The 22,516-nt window shown below is 29.8% G+C and overlaps 1 protein-coding gene across 1 annotated transcript; it reads right to left on the reverse strand.

The window, feature by feature from the left end:
• Positions 1-18,126: 18,126 nt before the first annotated feature.
• On the reverse strand, positions 18,127-21,445 carry LOC107604922 (aquaporin SIP1-2). The gene is made up of 3 exons (XM_016306639.3): positions 20,725-21,445; positions 20,026-20,298; positions 18,127-18,438 (listed from the first exon to the last, which is right to left on the reverse strand). The coding sequence occupies exons 1-3, from the start codon at positions 21,037-21,039 to the stop codon at positions 18,277-18,279; spliced, it is 750 nt and encodes a 249-aa protein (XP_016162125.1). The 5' UTR covers positions 21,040-21,445; the 3' UTR covers positions 18,127-18,276.
• Positions 21,446-22,516: the final 1,071 nt, after the last annotated feature.

Here is a 22,516-nt window from a genome sequence, read left to right on the forward strand (position 1 = left end):
TTTTGTTTGACTTATACTTTATTGAGATCCTTAGTAAGGGACTTGCTTGCTAATTTTCTCATAGCATAAATGTTTGTGTCGGTGCATGAGCAAAGAGAAAATATAGAATTTACATCCTTGTGGTTTTATCATTTCTTATGGATATTTTGTTAATAATTCATGTGATGAAAAAATAGAAGTAATCTTTATATGCAATTTAGCTATTACAGTTTGTAGTGATACGATGCTTGGGGTATTATGCCTGTTATATTTAGAAAAAAAATGCAAAGGTATCATACTGTCAGCTACACTAGTGCAGTTAATAAAAGTGCAATAGGTGGACCATCTACTAGCGATGGCAGAAGATCTGATTCATCTACTTTGCTGGCTAACTCGTGTCTTTCATCTTGTTTCCAGGCTATTAGAAAACATCTTCGCCGCTGCTTGCTTTCTTCTTTCTTGATTTGATCTTTCCTCTGCCTGCTTTCAATTAATTAATGTGTCTTATTCTTCTTTGACGTTAATTTTTTTATTACTAATTCTCTTCAAAGTTCTTATAAAAATTTCATGTGTCATCTTTTCTTAATTCTCTTTGGTTGGTAACACAATTCCTTATCACTTGTTTTTTACATTATTTTTTCTTTTTTTCCTCCTTTAAAGCACGATGGTTGGTGAACTAGTGGAATACCATTTTTGGTAGTTTAAAACCGCTGCAATTGCCAAAATAAATTGTTGCGATTCGGCACATGTGTTGTAGTGACCACTTACTACATGTGCGACATATGATTCGTATGCCACATTAATGACATATATGAGCTCATGTTTGGGCCTCCAAAAGGTTCCCAATCTGCTGCAATCATGAAGAAAAAGGAAGGGTAATCACAGGGAAAAAATTACATGCACTCACGTATATTAGGTTATTTTCTAGGTTTAATTAGATTAATTTTCTAGGGAGAAAAGTTCTACCTACTCTTTAGAAATTTTAGTTCTCTCTTAGGACTTACAATTAAGCTCAATTTACTTTAATTTCTATTAGGTTCTTGCAAGATTTAAGTTTCAAGTTTTAATTTCTTCAATTTCTCTTTGGTTTATATTTTCATGCTGTACTCTTTTAGACTCTATGTTATAAATATTTGTTCCTTGAAGATTTTATTTAAATTAATGGAATGTGTTTCTTTTAATTGTGTTGAGTTTATAATCATTTGTGTTTCTATTACATCTCTTGTTAATTTGGTGAATTTAGATGTATATTTTAATTAATTGCAGTGTTAAATTTTTTTATATCTTTCAAGTATTTGATAAAATACTTAGGATAGATATGGTGTTGAAATCTTGGTTGGCATAAGGGTAAGATCTAGGGCATTGTTGTAAAATCCATACCAGATTAGTGAGTTCAATCGAAAAATTGGTGAACTGAATCCTAAATCGATCCGATTCGAAGCTAAGACCATTTCTGCTTAATAACCGATGAGCATAAGTCTGCTTGGGTCACACAAGCTTGCAAACCTACGGTGCTCCGATATTACGATTTTTAGAATCAATTTTCTCTACCTTGCTTTAGTGCTTGTGCACCGTGCGAACAAACGGTGCTCCAACGCTCCGTGTAAAATCTGTTCAAACTGTAATTAATTAAATAATAAATTAAATAGAAGTGAATATGGTTAAAAAACTTAGCAATCGGAATTTGATAATTTAAATATGATATTTGAATTCAGTGAATTTTTCTAAGTCAGAAAACATAGTTTTCTGCGTAAAAATGCGCACTGGAATTTCGACCGGCAGTACCGGCTGAGATCTGTCTGGTACTGCAGCTGAGAAAATTAATTATAAGTAAATAAGATTAAGAAATTAGGGCTTATAATTAAGAAATGTAGAAATATTTAAAATGCGATTTAAAGCGCTAATCTTAAAGGTTTTGGCCCAAAATTGGGCCAACGGACCAAACCAAGTGAACCGGGCCCAAGTGGACCCAAGACCCACCATATATAAATATTAGTTATGAGTATTTCAGCTCATTTACCCTAAAAAAAGAGACTTGGGGCGCTGAAATGAGAGAGAGGTGAGAGGTGAGGGTTCCAACTTCAATTTCAATCTTCAAATTACCATAACTTTCTCTCCGGAACTCCGATTGAGAAGCCGTTTGCGGTCACGCGTTGCTCTTCTCATCCTCTACAATTCTATATAAGTTTGTAGTGAGCATTCCACTTTCCTTTGCCCAGTTTTCGTTTTTCTCTTTAAATTCGAATTTGGTTTGGGTTTTGAGGAAAACTTGTGATTTTGGTTGTTTAGGAGTGCTCTAGTATGAATCATTAGTGATATTCATCACAAAATTTCGTGGATTAAGGTAAGAAACCCTCTAACCCTTGTGATTTATCATTTTCATGAACCCTAGGTTGATGTATATATGTAAAATTGGTTATGTTAGTGTATTTGGTGATTTTGGTGCACAATTGGGAGGTTAGTGTTGCTTGTGGAGCTTTGGTGAGGCTTGGAGCTAAGGGTTGGTGGAGACTTCCAAGAAGAAGCTCAATTAATTTGGCTATAAGAGGTACGGTTTAAGTTTCATTTAAGTACAGTGTGGTGTGATGAGAATTCCTAGGCTAGATGCCCTAGGATTAAGTTTGGATTGTGTAAATGGTTGGTACTAATATGCATAGTTGATATGTAATGTAAATTAATGATTAGGTTGAGAATTGTGTGAACTTGTATGTTTGGTGTGTTGAGGATTTCATGGATTGGATATTGAATGTGTGAATAATTAGTTTGGTTATTGAATAATAAGGTTTGAGGAATTGAGATGTGGAATTTGATAATTTTGGGTGAAATTGTGTAAATGAGGTATGTTTGGTTTTAGTTGAGTGTAATTATGTGAATGTGATTGGGTTGTGGTCATTTGGATGAGTGAAAATGAATTCGACTTGTGAACATTGGAAAAATTAGTGATTTCTATTTTTGGGTAGAAACTGATTTTTGACCAACTTTGGCGATCCGTAACTCGGTCCACGGAGTTTGGAATTCTTCAAAATTAGATTTTTATGAAAGTTTATTCAACAATATTTTCAACGGTTCAAAAATTGATGAAAAAGGAATTTTTAGAAGAAGTTATGTGTGTTGGAAATTTGGGTTTTGAAAATGTAATTCTGCAGCTTTTTAACTTAGTAAAAATTTTGGAAAATTGTGCTTCCACGCGCACACGTGGCCGACGCGCACGCATCATTCTCGATTTTTACTCACCCATGCGTAAACCTGGCCGACGCGTATGCGTCGATGCACGGACACGAATGCCTCGTAGTAAATCCAGAGAGCTGTGCGGGTATTGTGCTGGTTTTGTGCGAGACGCACAAAACGCACCCACGCGTACGCGTGGCTGACACGCACGCGTCACTCTGCTTTTCTGACTCTCACACATCGCTCTACTTTTCAGCCTCTCACGCGTGCGCGTGGGCGACGCGCACGCGTGACCTTATTTTCGGCGGAAATTAATTTTTGAGTTTTAAGACAAATTCCATACTTCTAAGCCTCCACTTTCATCCTTTAAACCCTAAATTTTTATAGTATTCCTAATAATGAGAAGTTAGGGCATGTGGTAACTTGTGGATGAAGTAAAGTGAGAACCAATAATGAATGATGAGTAATGATAATTGTATGAGTTGCTAAGGATGAATGTGAAAGTACTGTGTATAGTATGAGTCGAATGGCTGTGATAAGAATTGAATTATGGCTAAGTATGTATATGTATATGATTAATGACTAGATGTGGTAAGGGAATAATGATAGAACATGTTGAATGTGATGTGTGACCCCGGGTAGTAGGCGGTGGCGTTGTCCACTTGCTCCGGATATGAGATGGGAAGAAGGATTATGATAATGAGTTTAATTATGGAGTTTTGAATGAATGTATGCTTGAGATGCCTGGGTAGTAGCAAGGGTTGTGATTCGTCCCACTTGCTCCGGGTAACTGTTTGAGAATTGGTAATAATGGAGTGTGATTATTAATGAATGTGTATTTGTGATACCTGGGTAGTAGCAAGGGTTGTGGTTCGTTCCGCTTGCTCCAGGTTAATGTTTGAGATTTGATAACAATGATGATTGATTGAGGAAGCTTTAACATGTGGCGAGTATGTCGGAGATGCATATATGATTAATGAACGAATGTGGCAAATGAATAGTGTTGGAAAATGTTGAATGTGAGTATGCTTGTGTTTTCTCTCTGGTTGTAAGGGCGACAAGGCGCATATACCCTCTAATGGCGACAGGGCGCAGATACCCTCTAATGGCGACAGGGCGCAGATACCCTCTAATGGTGATAGGGCACGTATTCCCTCTAATGATATTAATGCGCAATAGAGAGACTGTGCCTGGATTAGCTACCGGACACATCGGGTTGGCTTGATAACCGACAGATGATATTATCAGCCATAGGACAGGCATACATTATTTGCATATGTTTGAATTGTTTGGGTTTGCCTATTTGTTTTGGATTGCTATATCATATAAGCTATGTTACCTGATTACGTGCTACTTGTTCTACTTGTACTTTAATTGTGTATTACTTGTCTGTATTGATTGTGTTTGTACAACTGAGAGGTCCCTCATGCTGGTGTTGGTTGACGCTGAGGGCTATTCTCGTTGAAATGGAATAATGATATGATTAATTTAAAATGATAATTATTGAATGAGATAAATTGAGCTCCCTGGGTAGACGCAGTGAAGTGATTTCACTTGTTCCAGGTAGAGAATGAGATAATTTAAGCTCCCTAGGTAGACGCAGTGAAATAATTTCACTTGCTCCAGGTGAGGATGAGGTATTGATATAGAATTGCTGAGACAGAATAACTGGTGATGGTTTGTTTATGATTCTGATTCTGATTCGTTAGAGAGTTAGAAAGTTGGGAAACATGAGGAAGATAAATTACATTTAGCATTCCCTTATGACAGTTGCCTATTTATGGATTAGCGAGAACATGGGATGAATGTTTGGTGAAATGAAGTTTAGGATGCTTAGTGAGTTTTTATTACAATGCATTGTATTTATTTGGCACTTTTACCGTACTGGGAACCCATGGGTCGGGAGTTCTCATTCCGTATATATCTCTTCTTTTTCAGATACAGTCCAGGTGCTCAGAAGTGAGCTATGGTTCTCTGAGAGATGGCGAAGTTCTTTATATTCTCTACTTTATATTTTACTTAGAATCTCTCCACCTTTATTTGGAAAGACTTATATTATGTATTGAACTCTTTTGAACTTGCCTATAGAGGCTCTTATGTTTCTTTTGGGAGAGATTAGGAGATACTGTTGTCAACTACTTTCATACTGTACCCTAGCCGGCCTAAACTTCACGGGTCGCGACTAGTGGCCATTTACTTATGTTATATATCTATATATTATCCTTCTCTTATTCTCCTTTGTGCCTTTATCTGTATATCGCTTTCGACGTCACGCCTTATCTTTTAGTTGTTGATACGTGAGCGCTACGGCTTCGCGATTTTTGTTTCTACTCTTTTTAGACTTCTTGATTAATACTCCTTTCAATTATACTTATAATTATGTATTAAAAAAATTCACCTGAGAGTCGTACCACTGTAATATCATTGACTTATGACTCAAGCATAAGGATTTGAATATTAAGGTGTTACACTCTACAAGTCCACCTGTACTCCGGCGTTTGTAATTTTGGAATTTCTTCCACCAGCCTATATAGTTTTTTATTATTATAGAATAAAACAACAAATAAACCCTTGAGAATTTATATTTCAGACATATTAGTCCCTAAAAAAAAGTACCAATAAAGTCTTCCACGGTAATAAACATGGACAACTTAATTCAAATTAAAACATTCTATCTTAATTATAGGAACTAATTTAAGGCTGTAGATTCGTTACTCCTACTTTTAGGTGGGAGTAACATTAGCCAACATAAAAGTATTTACAAATAGAACCCACTCTTTTATTTTTGAAAAATTAACAATTAAAAGCTTGCCCCTTTGTTTTTGGTATTTACACATTCTCTATTTTCTTTTAATCATAACGTCGAAGAGATGAGATGTTTGCCTCTATTAGGGTTCTTGTCATGTTCTTGTCCCATCTCCGCAGCTACTACTGAGGCTGTCGCTACCGCCTCTTGCACTCAGCATCGTCACCGCTCTTTCTACTGCCGTCGTACCACATTTTTTGGTCCCTTTGCGTTGTTATGATTCATCTCTATTACTGTGAACTACCCAGGTTTCATTTCATTTTATTTTATTTTATTACTTTTTCTATAGAAATTTTTGTGAATTTGGATGTTTTTCTACTGTTTTTGCACCACACTTTTTATTATATTTTATACTTTGGCCCCCTTTTTTTGTTTTTTATAAAAAAAAATTGCTATATGTCCTTGAAGCAATCTTAATATATTTTGTGAGACATGAGTCTGAGGGATACATCATGTAAAATTGGTCTTCCTTTATCAATTAAAAGTTAAATCTTGTTTACTATTGGATTGTCAGCCTAATTGACTAATTATTATTTTGTCATGTGAAGGATTCATTGACTGAACATGTTCCATGAGAATTGAAAATCTTAATCTCTTCTAGCAAAAAACTATCTTAATTAATTTTGGATTCTTTTCATAGCATTTTCCTTTTACTTTTACACAATAATATACTTCATGTTGTCCTAATGTGTAGAGTTGTATTCACGATTAAAAAGAAAGAAAACAGATTGCAGTTGTGAGCTTAGGGAACACACATTGTTCAGCCTCTGTATTGCTAGTTGATCTTTTTTTATTAAAAATTGACTATTTTGTTGGAACTACTTATATCTGAGGTATACTTTGAATTTTGTTAGTCATGCTCCTACAATTCTAATTTTTCACCCCCAATTCTTTGGTTCATTTGTTAATTACAATCCATTAATGTTTATCTATGACAGTGAAAGGATTTGAAATGATATCTTTTGGGCCTATACGACTTTTTTGTGTTTCTCAAGTTTATATCAACTAGGTTTTTGACACAACTACATGTATTTCTCTTATTGGAAATGGTGGTCTAATGCAGGTTTTGTGGTCTTGGAGAAAATCTATGGAAGATGCAAAGAACAAGTTAAAAGAGAGTAGCACATCCAATTTGGAGTCTTTAAAATAGATGGCGATTTTTTAGTTTTTTGCCGGATCATTTTAACGATTGATTCTGGTTTTGGACTTTAATTTTCTATAAATATCCACCATCAAGCTCATTTGATTCGGTAATCTATCCAATTGTATCTTGCACATGTGCTGCTTATTTAAGCTACCTATTCAAGTGGATGCCTCGTACTAAAGAATCACGTTTCTGATATTTATTGTTAGCATGTTATTCAACTATCAAGAGGTATTATATTTTGTTGTTGTGAACTGTGTTATGAATGGTAAAAAATATAATTTAGTGTTTTCGTTCATGGATTGGCCTTTTTTTAGGTGGAGTTGAATTTTTATCTCTCTTCTCTATATAAGTTGAAGGGGGTAAACTAACCTTTTTCCTAGTCCTTGTAGTATTATTCTTGGGAAAAGGACTACATATATATGCAAAATTCATTCATGTACATTTTTCAAAGTTGTTATTGTCCTAGTATGTGGCCAAGACTTGTGCTTTCCTAAGAAGAATGAATATTCTCATAGAAAATTTCGAAGGTATAACTTACTTTGACCATTTACTATAATTTGTTATGCTATCTTTTTTCCCCTTTTGTATGTAACTTTAAACTTGGAACTATTACTTTTCGTAGTTTAGAATTATTTTCTATGAAATACATCATATGTAGTTAACGTCTTTTCCTTAAGCCAATGTTTGTCTCAGGTGCCCGAATTGATATAAGGCATTATTTTTTGTTTAATTCTAAACACAAGCAATACTCATACCTCCTGCAAATTTTCATTTGTCATTGGCTCTTTCTTGGGGCATTATCATTAGCTTACTTTTATATGTATGCACAATCAATTAAGATTTTAGTATTAAAAATGTAGTGATAGACCTCTTTTCTTTGTGTTTTATTTTTTTACAGCACTAATGATGTAGTTTTGGGGGAAATGAAGAAAGACTACATGCTATATGGAGGGAAGGGCATTACCAGAAATTAGTCTAGTTAAATAAATGTCTATACGAATGCTAAAGATTGTCATATATGCTGTTAAGTTAATGTATGGTACATTAGAACCTTCGTTAATTTTTTTTTGAAAGTTGTATTCAATTAGAACAATAATGAAAGAGTTCTTAAAATGAGTTTTGGTTATTCTTAAAGAAATTGAAGACAAAAATTGAGGTTATTTGAGGTAAAATAAATAAATGGAGTGTTATTTGTGTTGGTTCCTTTTTCTAAAGCTTTCCAAATGCTTTTAATGGTTACTCCATGGCTTGAATATTTCAAATAGAACTATTATCTCATCCCTTAGCTGAAATAGATATGCATTCTTGTTTATGTTTTTACATTAACTACATTTTAAACTAGTTTCACTATATTCCAAGCCAATTGGGATTTTCTAATTCTTGAATTGGAAAGGTTTGTATTATAAAATTGGAATATGACTAAATTATGATTTTTTACAATAATTACTCTTGTATCAACACCATTTGGTTGCAATGCACAAAATAATTTATATTTATTAGATAGATCAACATGCTATGAATTGTGTGACACAGAAGTTCTGATTCATCATTATGCTCTTCCGTCATCATTTCGTGCGATATTATGGAAATAGCTAGTTCAGCTTCTTGACTGAATTGAGTTTTTTTGTGATTTAACACAATCTTATTTAGCCATGTGCACATACTTAAAAATAACATCTATTAAATATATGTAAGCATAAAAATAAGGCAGCACTGCTTCACCATTTACAATCACCAATTAAGCTAATAAGGGTAAGCAACAAATATAAATAAAAACATACAGTTGTTCACCAATACAGCCAAAATATTATTTATTTAAAACAATGCTACAGTAGTGTAATCAATACAATATTGTTGAAACTAAATCAAAAATGTCACCATTTAAAGTATGCTTTCCAGTCCTTATGGAGACTATATCTATTTTCAGAAATCGAAGCAACAACGATGTAAATATAGAGCGAAATATAATATTTGCAACTATTGTTAATAATATGGAAACACCATGAAAGAAATGCTTCTGTTAATGATATAGTCATTTGCTGCCCAAATTTTTTCAACTGTTGTAATATAAACACCAACTATGCTTGATTAACATGCAACCATCCTGATGGTAGTTAGCGAGTCCTGCATGAAAAGAGCTACGCATAAAAAGATAAAGAGGCCTGATGTGAAACTCATCACAGTTGTACTCACAATATAAATAGCATAGCAAATTAGCAATCACATAAGTGAAACAGTGTGCTCAATTTCAAATTCAAGTACAAAAAGATTTAAAAGAAACCTTGCTAGTTGTTACATCTGAAGCAATCCATGTTGTTGTTAGGTATAAGCTATATTTGGCAATTTGCCACAAACTAGGTTCATCAATTTGTGTGACTAAGTCAGGTTCATGAGGTGTACCTTGTTCTCTTGCACTTAGTTCTTTGGTGTAAGTAATTAAAGGAGTTCGAAGATTAGATTCAAGTCCTTGGTAAGTCTCACTAAATCCGAGAGTCAAACTAATCTCGGATGAGGAAGCACTAGATGAAGTGAACTCTTTGTAAAATTTTCTATATGATTTTTTCATACATATCCAACAAGTATGAAATTGGGTCATTGAGGACAAGGACAATTTTAACTCCAAACCAAACAAAAGAAAATAGATATTCAATCACAATGTTAATAATCTGATCTGCATAAACACGTGAAAAGGCTAAGAATTATATTTTGAATATAATGATACACCAACATGGTAGGATAATGTCAGATACAAGAATCAAGAACAGCACACTCCCAAGAGTAATCACTTGACAGTAATAACATATAATACGAACATAATAGATCGAATTGACATGCAATAACTTCTAAGAATCTACTATAATATCTGCTGAATTTGAACCCAAGTCCATGCATAATAATGACATAGCAATGCTTCTCAACAACAAGATAAATGGTTTTGCAAAATTTTTATCTTCTACTGACAAAAAACATAACTAGTCAAAATTGATAAAATTAACTAATGCTATCTGAAAGAAAGAAAACATAACTTTCTAAAGTGCTAAAATTGCTAAACTAACCAATACTATAATTCTATACATGTTAAAAAAATATCAGCAGACTTTCTCATATTATTTCCATTTCTAAATTAAAATGGAAACTTTGAAAAGAAAGAAACCAAATTGAGAGATATATCTAAACTGAGATACTGAACTAAAGCAGAGAGCTGGAGATAGCGAGTCCAGAAAGGAGAAAAAATGTTGCTTCGACTTCGAGCAGACACGGAAGAGAGACATGGCGAGACCGCCCATCAGCGGTGGCGAGATACGGCGAGACACGGGGAGAAGTAGAGTCACAATGACGGCGCACAGCGAGGAGCAGAGAACCAACAATGGCTCACGACGAGGATTAGGGAACGAGTGACCGCAAAGGGAGAGGAACAGAGAATGAGTGACGGTGGTAGAAGAAGGCAAGAACCCTAGCAGAGGCAAATGTATTCTCCTCTTTGAAACTGTGATTAAAAAAGAAAAGGAAGAAGGTGTAAAAAACATAAATAGAGAGGTAAATGTCAAATTATGAATTCTTTCAAAAACAAAAAAATGGGGTTCTTTTTATAAATATGAGCAATGCTAGGAGACCAGCAACCTTTTATGATTGGTAGTCATCAAATAGCCATCAATAATGATTTAATGGTATGAGATTGGTGTGAGATTTTATCTAATGACTCACCTTTCTCTGCTGGTTATATGCTGGCCAAAATTCAATAAAATTGCTGGCCCCTAGACTTTTCCAATAAATATTTTTAGGATGTTAACGATACTCCCACATAAAAGTGGGAGTAACAAATCCATGGCCCTAATTTAAAAGTAGTGTTTTTACATTTACTATCTTAAATAATTTTAAAAATATTTTTTTTTGTTTAAAGCTAAAACTAATCCATCCAAATATAAATTCTGAAGATTTATTTGTTATTTTTTTATTATTATATACGCTTTTATATATATATATATATAAACCTTTCAAAGCCTTGTCTAAAGACCAAAGCCTTCCAAGCGTTTTTGCTTTCCACTAGGTTATGTAGCTTTTTACTCTTTATTAATATATATATTAATTATAATATATATAAAAAATTTTCATCAAATAATTTATATTTATTTAATTAATTTTAATTTTAAATTCATTCATTCTTAAATTAATTATATTTTAATTTAACTATAAATTTTATTTAGCATTTACATTTTGAAAATAAAATTTTTTTATTAATCACAAATTATTTTTTTACATAATTATATGATATTTATTAATATTATTTTTTTAATAAATATTTATAGTATATAAAATATAAAAGGTATAAATTAATATAACTAATAAATTATTATTATAATAATAATAATAATAATAATAATAATAATAATAATAATAATAATAATATGAAAACAAAATAAAAAATACCTATAATAGAAAAAATAAAATAAATTTTATATAATTATTTAATTATACTAAATCAACCAATTTAATTAGTGATCTAATGGTCGATCTAATTTAACCAATTTTAAAAATAATAATTATTTAATTATATTTGGTTCGACTTTGACAACTGTAATCTAGAATAATTTTGTAATTTTGAGTCACACAAATAGTCTTAATTGATGATAATTGAATCACACAGATATTTTATTGAGTTGTCATAGAAGCAACCACAAATAACATATATTTGGAGAGTAATAAATCGTGAGAGGCTATCATAATTTATATAGATTTATAATATGTGAAATAGAAGAGTAGTATATTAGAGTATAAATTTAGACTATTTTTATTCCAGTATTTCTATAAAATATATTATAGTTTAAAAAAATTTTGAATATTATATTTTACCATTGATAAAAGTTTTAAAATATTGTATTTAAACATATAAAAGAAAGGATAAGACTGCCAAAAAGAAGTTAAGAGAAAGAAGACATAGAAAACACAAAAACTAATAGTATAGAAGTGATTTTGATTATAAATATTATTTAGACGTGTTACTCAGCATTTATAAAAGAGAAATTATAGGAACCAACTATAATATAAGTTAATTTAGTTAACTCTTTTTTGTTTTGTAATTTTAAAATTCAAGAAAATAAGAGTAATGGGGAGTTATTTTATTTTTTTTTAATGTAACTAGTATATTTTTTAACTAATTGGCTATGATTAGCTATTTTTCAAGTTAGTTCTTTAGCAGAATCTTAAGGATCGATTGATTTGCAAAAATATTTTCTGTTTTTATTTTTTTTATTTTCTGAAAATAATTTTCATTTTCAATTATATTTTAGAAAATGGGATTGGTTTGTAAAAAATAATTTATTTGTAAGTATCGAAAATAATAAAAATATGTTTGGTTGGTTTTTTTTACAAAGAGTAAAGTATCGTTTTTGTCCTCAACGTTTGGGCTAAATCTTATTTGTATCTCTAATGTTTGTAAAAGTGATTCAATGTTATCCTGCCGTCAATTACACATCATGAATGCTTTAGTTTGAGTTTTAAAAATCTCTTCTTAAAGTTAGAATACAAATGTCTAGGATAGAATTGAGGATCCACTCCGAAAAATAGCTCATCAAAAGTTGAAACTAATTCCTACAACATTTACATAATTCACTTTTCTAGGGACATAATTGAATCTAAACACAAATAGTGGGTATAATATTAAAATCGAATACATCCAAGTGAGACCTAATTGAGAATGAATACATTCAAGTGAGAATAATTGAAAATATAATATGATTTGTTAGTATAATTGATAATAGGATAACATTGAATCACTTTTATAAACGTTAGGGATACAAATAGGACGATTTAAACGTTAGGGACACAAATAGGACTTACCCCAAACGTTAGGGACAAAAACGATACTTTACTCTTTTTACAAATGCATTTTCAATAGTTTAAAATCACAAAACTATATTTTTATTAAATGTACGATTTTAGTTATTTAATTTTTTATTAAATTAACAATTAATTTTTATATGGTATTAATATGAAATAAATTACTATCTTATTATACTATTTTAAAAAAATTTGATATCTCTTATATATATATATATATATATATATATATATATATATATATATATATATATATATATGGTTTTATATTTCCTATGGCACTATATAATGATAAAAAATATCAATTGAAACAAAAAATCGAAACTAAAATTAGTTTTACACTTCAATTAATTAATATCAAAATTTATTGATGTAATTGTAAACAGTTTTTTAACAAATAATTTATTAATAAAATAATTAATAAATAAATATTAAAGTTAAAAAAATGTAAAACAAAAAACCAACTTTCTTGTCAATATTTTTAAATTTTTATGTATTCTTTTAATTTTACTATCGATAGTTTCATAACTAATTATCAATTTAAAAAATTATTTTTATAACAAAATTATTTTTTTAAACAAAAAAATAAGATAAAAATAAAGAAATTTAACAAATACATGTTAATTTGGAGAGTACATATTTAATATTAAATAAAATAAAAAACTCAATAAATATATATTTTAATTCTAATTAGAGTTTTATTATTTCTTTAATTATTTTATTTATATACTTAAACATACAAAAATTAAACCTAAAATAAAAAATCGGAAGAGTCAAATGAAATAAAAAATAAAAAAACTTTACTTTTTTAAGAGATATATATATAAATTAAAAGTAAATAATGGATATCTTAACAAGAAAATAAAGGAGAAGAAGACAGAAAATAATGAGCGACACTGGGTGAATGTAGAAAAAAAAAACCATAAAAACGAGTAAGAGAAATTTAAACCTTTGTTTCAAAATCAAAACCACTGTATTTTGGTTTAAAAACGTTTTTAAAAGTTAAAAGTGAAAAGACTAAAAACTTTTACAATAGCGTTTTTAACTTTGTTCTTTTTTTTTTTTTAAATGTTTACATTAAAAATAGTTTTGAACTTTAATCAATCATATTTTAAAACGCTTAAACCAATCATCCCCTTAAATTTATCATTGAAAATTTCCTACAATGTCAGAGAAAGAGCCTAACTCAAATGCATATTGATATTGGGCATATAATAGAACGATGGGCCATTAAATAGTCCAGTAATAAAATATATATTTTTTAAATTTTTTAATAATAATTAAATAGTCTTTATTTAATTTTAATTATAACTTAATTTTTTATATATTATTTAATTATTAAGTCTATTCTCTATTTTATAAATTATTATTTTATTATTTATCTATCATATTTATTAGCAATTAGAAATAAAAACAACGAAATAAATCTTCTATTAATCGTTACCTTGATAAATATTTTGGCAATAAAAATCAATGAGATTTATTTATATTTATCCATTACATCTGTAAACGTCATAAAAATCGTATTTCTTAGTAATTCAATCGATTAGACGTACAACACAATCGATTGAATTGCACTATAGAATATAAGTTTTTTCTTATTCAATCGATTGTAACTACCCAATCGATTGAATTTCACAAAGAAATAAAGGTATTTTCTTATTCAATCAATCGGCATGGTAACACAATCGATTGAATTGTATTGTAGAATGAAATTTTTGCCGTGGCTAACATGAAATTTTTTTTATGTTTGTTTCGAAAATGTGTAACTTTTATTATTATTCAATCGTAGTTAATTGAACAGTTTTAATATATTAAAAATTATACTTCAAATAATATCTATATACTTTTAATATATTATGAAGACTTATTCTACAGCACAATTCAATCGCATTATGTTATTATGCCAATTGATTTACCTTTATTGTTTTGCGAAGTTCAATCTATTGGGTAACCTACCAATCGATTGGATAACAATTCTATTCAATTGAATTTTGAAGAAACATGCCCTCTTTAATCGATTGAATTACTAAAAAATACGATTTTTTTATGTAAGAGATCAATTATAAAAAATTTTGTTGATTTACATTGCCAAAATACGATTAATAAAAAATCTATTTTATTGTTGTTTTTGTGTCTAATTGCTAATAAACATGATAGATAAATAATAAAATAATAATTTATAAAATAAAGGATAAATTTAATAATTAAATAATATATAAAAAATTAAATTATAGTTCAAATTAAATAAAAATTATTTAATTATTATTAAAAAACTTAAAAAAATATGTTTTATTACTGGAAGATTTAATGGTCCAACGTTATGTGAGACCGTGGAATTCCATGCCTTGATATTGCATCGTCGAAGCCTAAAGCCTAAAACTTAGAACAAATTAAAGAAACCTAACCAAAAAAACTAAAACAAAAAAAGCAACCATCCATAATAAGATCCATTATCATCACATACACATTCACATTCACAAATCAAATAAAATCCTCAGCTTTGGACATAGTGGATAGCCTGGAAGGCTTAATTTCACGAGAGACATTGTGACGAGAACTACTCTTAGACCGAGGCTTGCGCAGTATAACAAAATTGTTCTTCACCATAAACTCATCAATAGCTCCATTCTTCAACATTGAGTTCTTGATCGCAGTCTTCAGAAGTAACATGTTGTTGCTAGTGTACAATGGTTGTAATGTTCTTGCTGATGGTAACAATGGCGGTGTTATACGCCGTTGACGAAGGTTAGGGTTAATATTAGGAATAGGATTAAAATAAAGATTAAGATTAAGATTAGGGTTAGGATTAAGATTCCAATGATAATTGTAGTCGTCAGCTGGATGTGATTTGAATATTTTACGTCTTTGAAGACGTGATGGTTGATTCATCTGCACCCACTGTTGAAGAGTTAAGAGGGGAAATTGGTATAATTGTTAATGGCACACAAAAAAAACTGCAACTACCTTTGAATTTATTCTTCTCTTGTTCATACCCCTTTGACGCGATGTTATTTAGAATTGAAGAGAATGCATCTAAATGTATGTATATATATTATGTTAAACGTTGTAGTCTTGTAGAAGAGATATAATTTTTTATCTTTTGATTCAAATTGTTTACATAATAATAAATCTTTGTATCCAATTTTTATGATACTAGTTTTAAGATGATATAATGCTTTTGAGTAGATTTTTATTTCTAGTTACCTAATCGTCAAGAAATTGGTTAGTTAAAAAAGATATTGTTAGTTACATATGATTTGTTAGTTAAAATTATTACACTTAATAAATCTTTAATTTGATTTTAAAGTCATTTGATGAGATTTAAGATAAGATAAGGTTATCTAATTGACCAATTGTATGTTCAAATATTTAATTTGAAATGCATAAAGATGAACAGAGATTAAAAAGAGTGTTTGTATACAAGTTATTAATTCAAATAGCATTACGGGTGTTTAAATTTAAGGTTAATAAAAACTACTGAAAGTGTCGGTTTAACAATAAAATCTTATATTATAGGATAGGATAATCTGCGGCTGCTTGTTTTTATCTTTTGAATTGGTCATTTAACAATTTTGAATAGATTAAACTGAACTTGAATACCTTTAATAAAGTCATATTTTGAATAGATTGGATTGGATTAACCTTCATATTTAGTATTCGACTTTTATAATACTGGTTTCATTTTAAGAAGATGATATGTATAATGTTCAATCATGTTAGGTGTTTATTAAATTAATCATCAAAATTAGTTATTAGTATAAAATTAGAGTTCTGCAAATCTTTTAAGGTATATTCAAAATCTAATAGTTTGTATCATTGTTGACTTAAATGTAATTTAAAACACTTAATAATAACTATAATTTGTGATGAGTAATATTTTTGTTTAGTTAAAATTTATTTATTATTTATTATTTTTTTGGCGATAGAACATGATGTGTTTATCATTTATATGTGTTTTGATTTTCTTTAATTATAACTTTGATGTTTGAATTTTTTTTAAACTTTTAATATTAACTTATAGATAAATTATTATATAAAATTGTAAAACTTTAAATTTTATTAGTCTAAAAATTATTGAATTTAAATATTTAAAATTGTATATTAAATTTTTTAAATTTTATTTTATATTTAATTAAACCAGTTAAATTACGGTTCAACTTCAATTGGACCATTGAATTAGTCATTCTATTGGTTCATTGACCAATTTGGTTCTCGCAATCTTGTATAAAATAAATGTTGAAATATAAAATACATATTAAAAATGAGTTAAACAACATATATATTTATATACAAATAATGACAGTTAACTTTAGTACATAAATAACATTTTTTATAACTTGTTTATTAGACTTTTGATTTTTATTTATCTATTCGTCACAAAATTGGTTAATTAAAAAAGATATTGTTGGTTAGATATGTTTTGTTAGTTAAAAGTTTAAAATGACTACACTTTTCAAGTTTTTAATTTGATTCTAGAGTCATTTGATGGGATTTGAGATAAGATAAGGTCATCTAATTGTGTGTTTTAAAATTTGATTTGAAATGATATGAGAAGAAGAACTATTATGCAAAGAGTTTATACAAATCGTTAATTCAAATGGCATTACGAGGGTTTAAATTTCATTGCAATTTTGATTAGACTAAATTGAATTTAAATACCTTTAGTAAAATATGAATCATATTTTAATTAGATTGGATTGGATTAAATTTCATTCTTAACAAAGTACACATATTGGATCAGATCCAAACAGTAAAACATCATAAAAATATAATTTCTGATTAAAATTATTTTATATTCTAATGTCGCAAATTTATAATTTTATATGTTAAAAATCGAATAAATTGATCTAACTAAACTTCAAATTAAATTTTGAATCAAATTGAATAGAATTTAAAAATTAAATCAAGCTAATCTATAAACCAAATCACAGACACCCCCTTGTTTGTAAATTTAGAGTAGGTTGAGCCGTTGAGTACTTGAGTTTTGATTCATGAGCAAACCAAGCTCAATATTCAATATTAATCATTTGAATTGTGATCCATAACAAGTTAACAACCCACATTATTATTTTTCTTATTAGACACCTTAACTTGCAAGTACCATTTACTCTTGAGAATCAACCTAACCCAGCCCTGCCACTATCAATAATAATAAAGAGAACATTTGTTAAAATTAAAAATAAAATTCCCAAGAAACAATCTAAACCAAATTATTTAATATGAATCAAACCTGTACCTTACAAAAGAAAAAAAAATTATAAAAGTAGTCCTTAATGCACTAGCATTGATCTTAAAGGTTTGGCATGAATAACCAAATATAATTACAGAAGCATTTTCATGCTTTCTTCTGTTTCTTCTCCTGTGTAGCTTCTGGTGGGGGGAAGATGGCGCGGAAAAACCATGCGGCAAATATTGCTCCGACGAAGGGGCAGATCCAGTATACATAGAATTGATCCCATGTGTTGTGCCAGTTATTTAGGTATGCCCAACCAAACGCCTGCGACGACATTAGAAAAGATCAGAATCAAAATTTAGGTTCTTATACATCCGACTCTGGTAAAGCCAACATTAACAGAATAACAGTCGTCAACGGAGAAACGACGAAAAAGAAAACTCTGCAAAGTAATTTGCAAATAAAATTCTACCCTGACATTTACCTCCTAACCAAACACAACCTGAAACGTAAATCCAAGGGCGATGTTGTACATATCAAACCTTTCTTGTGCGGTCACCAAAAAAAAAAAACCTTTCTTGTGCCAGAAAGGTTGGGATTACATATTAAGTTACGGTCAACTTAACATTTCAGTGATGCACCTAGCGTTAACATTCCGATTAATATTTCCACTACGTCGCTAACTTTATATTTAAGACATTCCTACCAAATAACTTCATTGTCTTCCCTTGTAAGATCGCTCATCGTCCACAACAAATTTAATTAGCTTTGTGATCAGTTGGTGTTTTACAACTGAACATATATTGCTATCACGCAAGAAATAAAGTGATGGAAATACAACAACAACAAAGCCTTATCCCACTAAGTGGAAGCCTCGTACACGAGGCCGCCCTTTAAACAAACAACCAATATCACCTTGATTCTTTTTTTCAAGGAATGATTGCGCCAAACAAGCATTAAATATGATTTGAAGATATTATGAACAAAATGCTCTATATAAAATATACGATGGTTTTATAAAGTTATGCATATATATATATATATATATATTGCATTTGAAAACAAGAATATCAATTTGCAAAAGAAAGACAGAGAGCTTGACATTGACAAATGGTAAGGCACAAATATCTTTAAATTGAATACATACAGATACACCGTCGTGTTGGTCAATGCAGAATGTCCAACATGTATGAGTGGATAAGGCACCAAACCCAACAATAAATCGTTACAAGACAAATTTTAACCAAAATATAAGATATAACATTGAATTTTGTCTTGATCCAAGGATGGTGAGAAATAGATAATCATGTCATGTAGAAAGCAAAAAGGAAGTTCATATGTAATTGATTTTATGACCTCAATGACATTTTAGTTTTCATTCATGAAAATTGATCATTTGTATATGTAAGGTTGTTGACTATTTCACACAAAAGACAAAAATGAATGGGAAACATTTGCAAGCAAAAGGTAAGAATTCGATTACAGAATGCTCATAAGAACAAGAAATCCTTACAGAGGTATTAAAAAAAGTTAAGTCTAAGAAGTTTCAAACTTTTAAGTGCAGATCAGAAAACTACTGAAATGAAAAATACGAAAAAAGAAATAATGATAATTCAGCAGGGGAGTGGATCCTTCTCAATTGAAAAAAAAAAAAATACAGTTGACCATATCAAGCGATGATTTCAACAATTGATTGGATAATTTTGTGTGATCCATGTTAGAGCCAACCTTATTAATTAACTACAGAAATTCACACTTGATGTGATCTAGTAAAATTTCCAGTTTACATGATCCGTTCCCGGGGGTAACATGATACATAGCTCAGTAAATTGATGCAAGTTATACAAAATTCATACACGAAAGAGAAAAGACAACAATAAACGCAGCAAAAACAAAAGGTAACTCACTCACATTGGCAGGATTCATGGATGGACCGGTGTAAGCCGATCCAACCATGACTAGTGCGACGGTCGACATGGCGAGCAACCAAGTCTTGAGCAAGTCACTACGAGGGCCCTTGAGGATTATGTAGAGCACAGCAAAAGTGATCACAAAAGTCAACACTCCCTCAACAACAGCACCGGTGTGCAGATCCACTTTCAATGAAGGGCCTCCCATCATGTGTTTGTATTTCGAAGGAATTATCTCCATAATTGCCAAAGCTCCACCAGCAGCACCAAGAGCCTGTGGAAAATTCAACATGGACGCACCAATTCAAAGCTCACAAGTCAAAAACATTCATCCAACACTCATTGGTTAATTCACCTTGCTCCATTGAAAAACTCACACCAATATATTCAAAGGCAAAAAGGAGCTCAATAAACATGGATCAAACTTCATGCACTCCTTAATTCACATTGATCCGTCAAAAATTTGCACCCATAAAGCATTCAAACTTCAGAGACATAAACACAACAAAGAAACTAAAAGGAAAAAAAAAAAATCAAACTTTAGAAAAGCGAACACAAAAAGGGAACCCCACAAAGGCAAAAAAGCAAAAGAGAGCAAAAAATAAGAAAAAAGCTAATTTAAAAAAGCATCAGATAGCAACAACCCCAGAAAAGAAAAGAAAAGAAAAAGACCCTTTTGGCGAGAAAATAAAAGGAAAACCTGGGCAGGGAAGCGCAGAGCCATGGAGAAGAGTGAGTCAGAGCCGAGACCAATAGCATAGAACGCAGCAGTGCCAGTGGGATTGAAGCTGGCACCACCCAAGGCATTGCCAATGATGGTGAACACAAAGACAAGTACGAAAACAAGGAAAGTTGTGACAAGGAATGAAGGGTAAGGGAAGCCATTGTAATGGAGGTGCTGAATGTCAAGAAATCTTGTTATGGAGCTTGAAGCTATCCCCAACATGGAGGAACAGAACACCCACATGAAAGTCAACACCCCATCACCAATTGCAGCCTTTATAGCACGAACCATGTTTTGTTCACCCTTTTTCTATTCCTTTGGATCTCCGAAATCGAAAGAAAAAAACCTGCAAAGGTTGTTCCTTTTTTATGTTTGACTTGGTTGGGTTTTCACTCACTCACTAGATGTCCCTCTCTGTGATTGGAACCACTGATGAGAACGATAAATGGATGCAAGCACGGAGAGAGAGAAAGAGTGAGTATCTTTGTGTGAATCGAATTGGGATTAAGAAAGGAGCATGGATCTTTCGTGGTTTGATATTTGAGAATGAAGAAGAAGATAATGAGAGTGAAGTGATTCACCTAACACATCAACCGGCAAATATTGGGAGGGTAGAGAGAAAAAGGGGATAAGCGCTAGCGCACATGCCTACATTAGGAGGATCTTTAGCTACTACGTTATTACTTATTACTTCTTCTTTTTCTTTATTAAGTTTACTTAATCCCTTAAAACTCATTTTTTAAAATTATTTTCTTTTTTAAATAACATAAATATAGAAATTGTATGAAAATCAATTCAGAAAATTTTTTGGATATCTTAGGGAAAAAATCTATGACTCTTTATGAAAATACAGTAATTTTTAATCAAATTTTAAATATTATGCATTTCTGAATTTTCTTTCTTATTTTGCATTTTTTTTTGTCTATTTTTCTTTCATATTTTATGTTTTTTTTCTAAGAACAAATTATTAGAGAGAAAAAAAATAAAAACAAAAATATCAATTTTCAAAAGAAATAGAAATAGTTTAAGAAAAAATTATAATTTTTTTAAAAAACACAGATTTCATTTTTTTATTTCTATTGTATCTTTTGTATTTTATTTATGTTTTTTCTATATTTTTTTTGTTTGTGCTTCGCAAAAGGAAGAACAATAACAGGAGAATCAGGAAAAAAATTTGTTAACCTAACAAAAGAGGGACGAAGAAAAAGAAAGTAAATTACATGGACAAAAGAAAACACTACGATTTATTTTTGAATTCTTTTGAAATACTTAGTTGAAATTTAGTTAAATAATGACTTGTTCTCTTAGCACTACTTTTATTTTTATAAGTTGACTTGTTTGATTTTTATTGATCAGTGATGTTAAAGAAAAATATAATTTAAAATTATTTTATTTAATTTAATTTTATGTATAAAATATTTATAATTATATATTTATTATATTTATAATCATATTAAATATACACTAAAATTAACTACTAAAATTAGTTATTAATATAAAATTTATATTAAAATATAAAATATATATTAAAAAAATATTTATACAAAAATATATAATAAATAATTTTAGTATATAAATAATATTTTCATTGTATTTAATATTATTCAATTATTCTAACAATAATTAAAAAATGTAAAATAAGATAAACAGTAATTAAAGAAGGCAAAATAAGATAACTTTGTACTACTTTAAATTGATTTTTTATTATCTAATATGTTATCTATCAAATATTATTTTATTAGTTGTTACTACTAGACTAAGAAGAATT

Source organism: Arachis ipaensis, chromosome B6 (assembly GCF_059453495.1).
Source record: "Arachis ipaensis isolate K30076 ecotype BB chromosome B6, ASM5945349v1, whole genome shotgun sequence".
Lineage (NCBI taxonomy): Eukaryota > Viridiplantae > Streptophyta > Magnoliopsida > Fabales > Fabaceae > Arachis > Arachis ipaensis.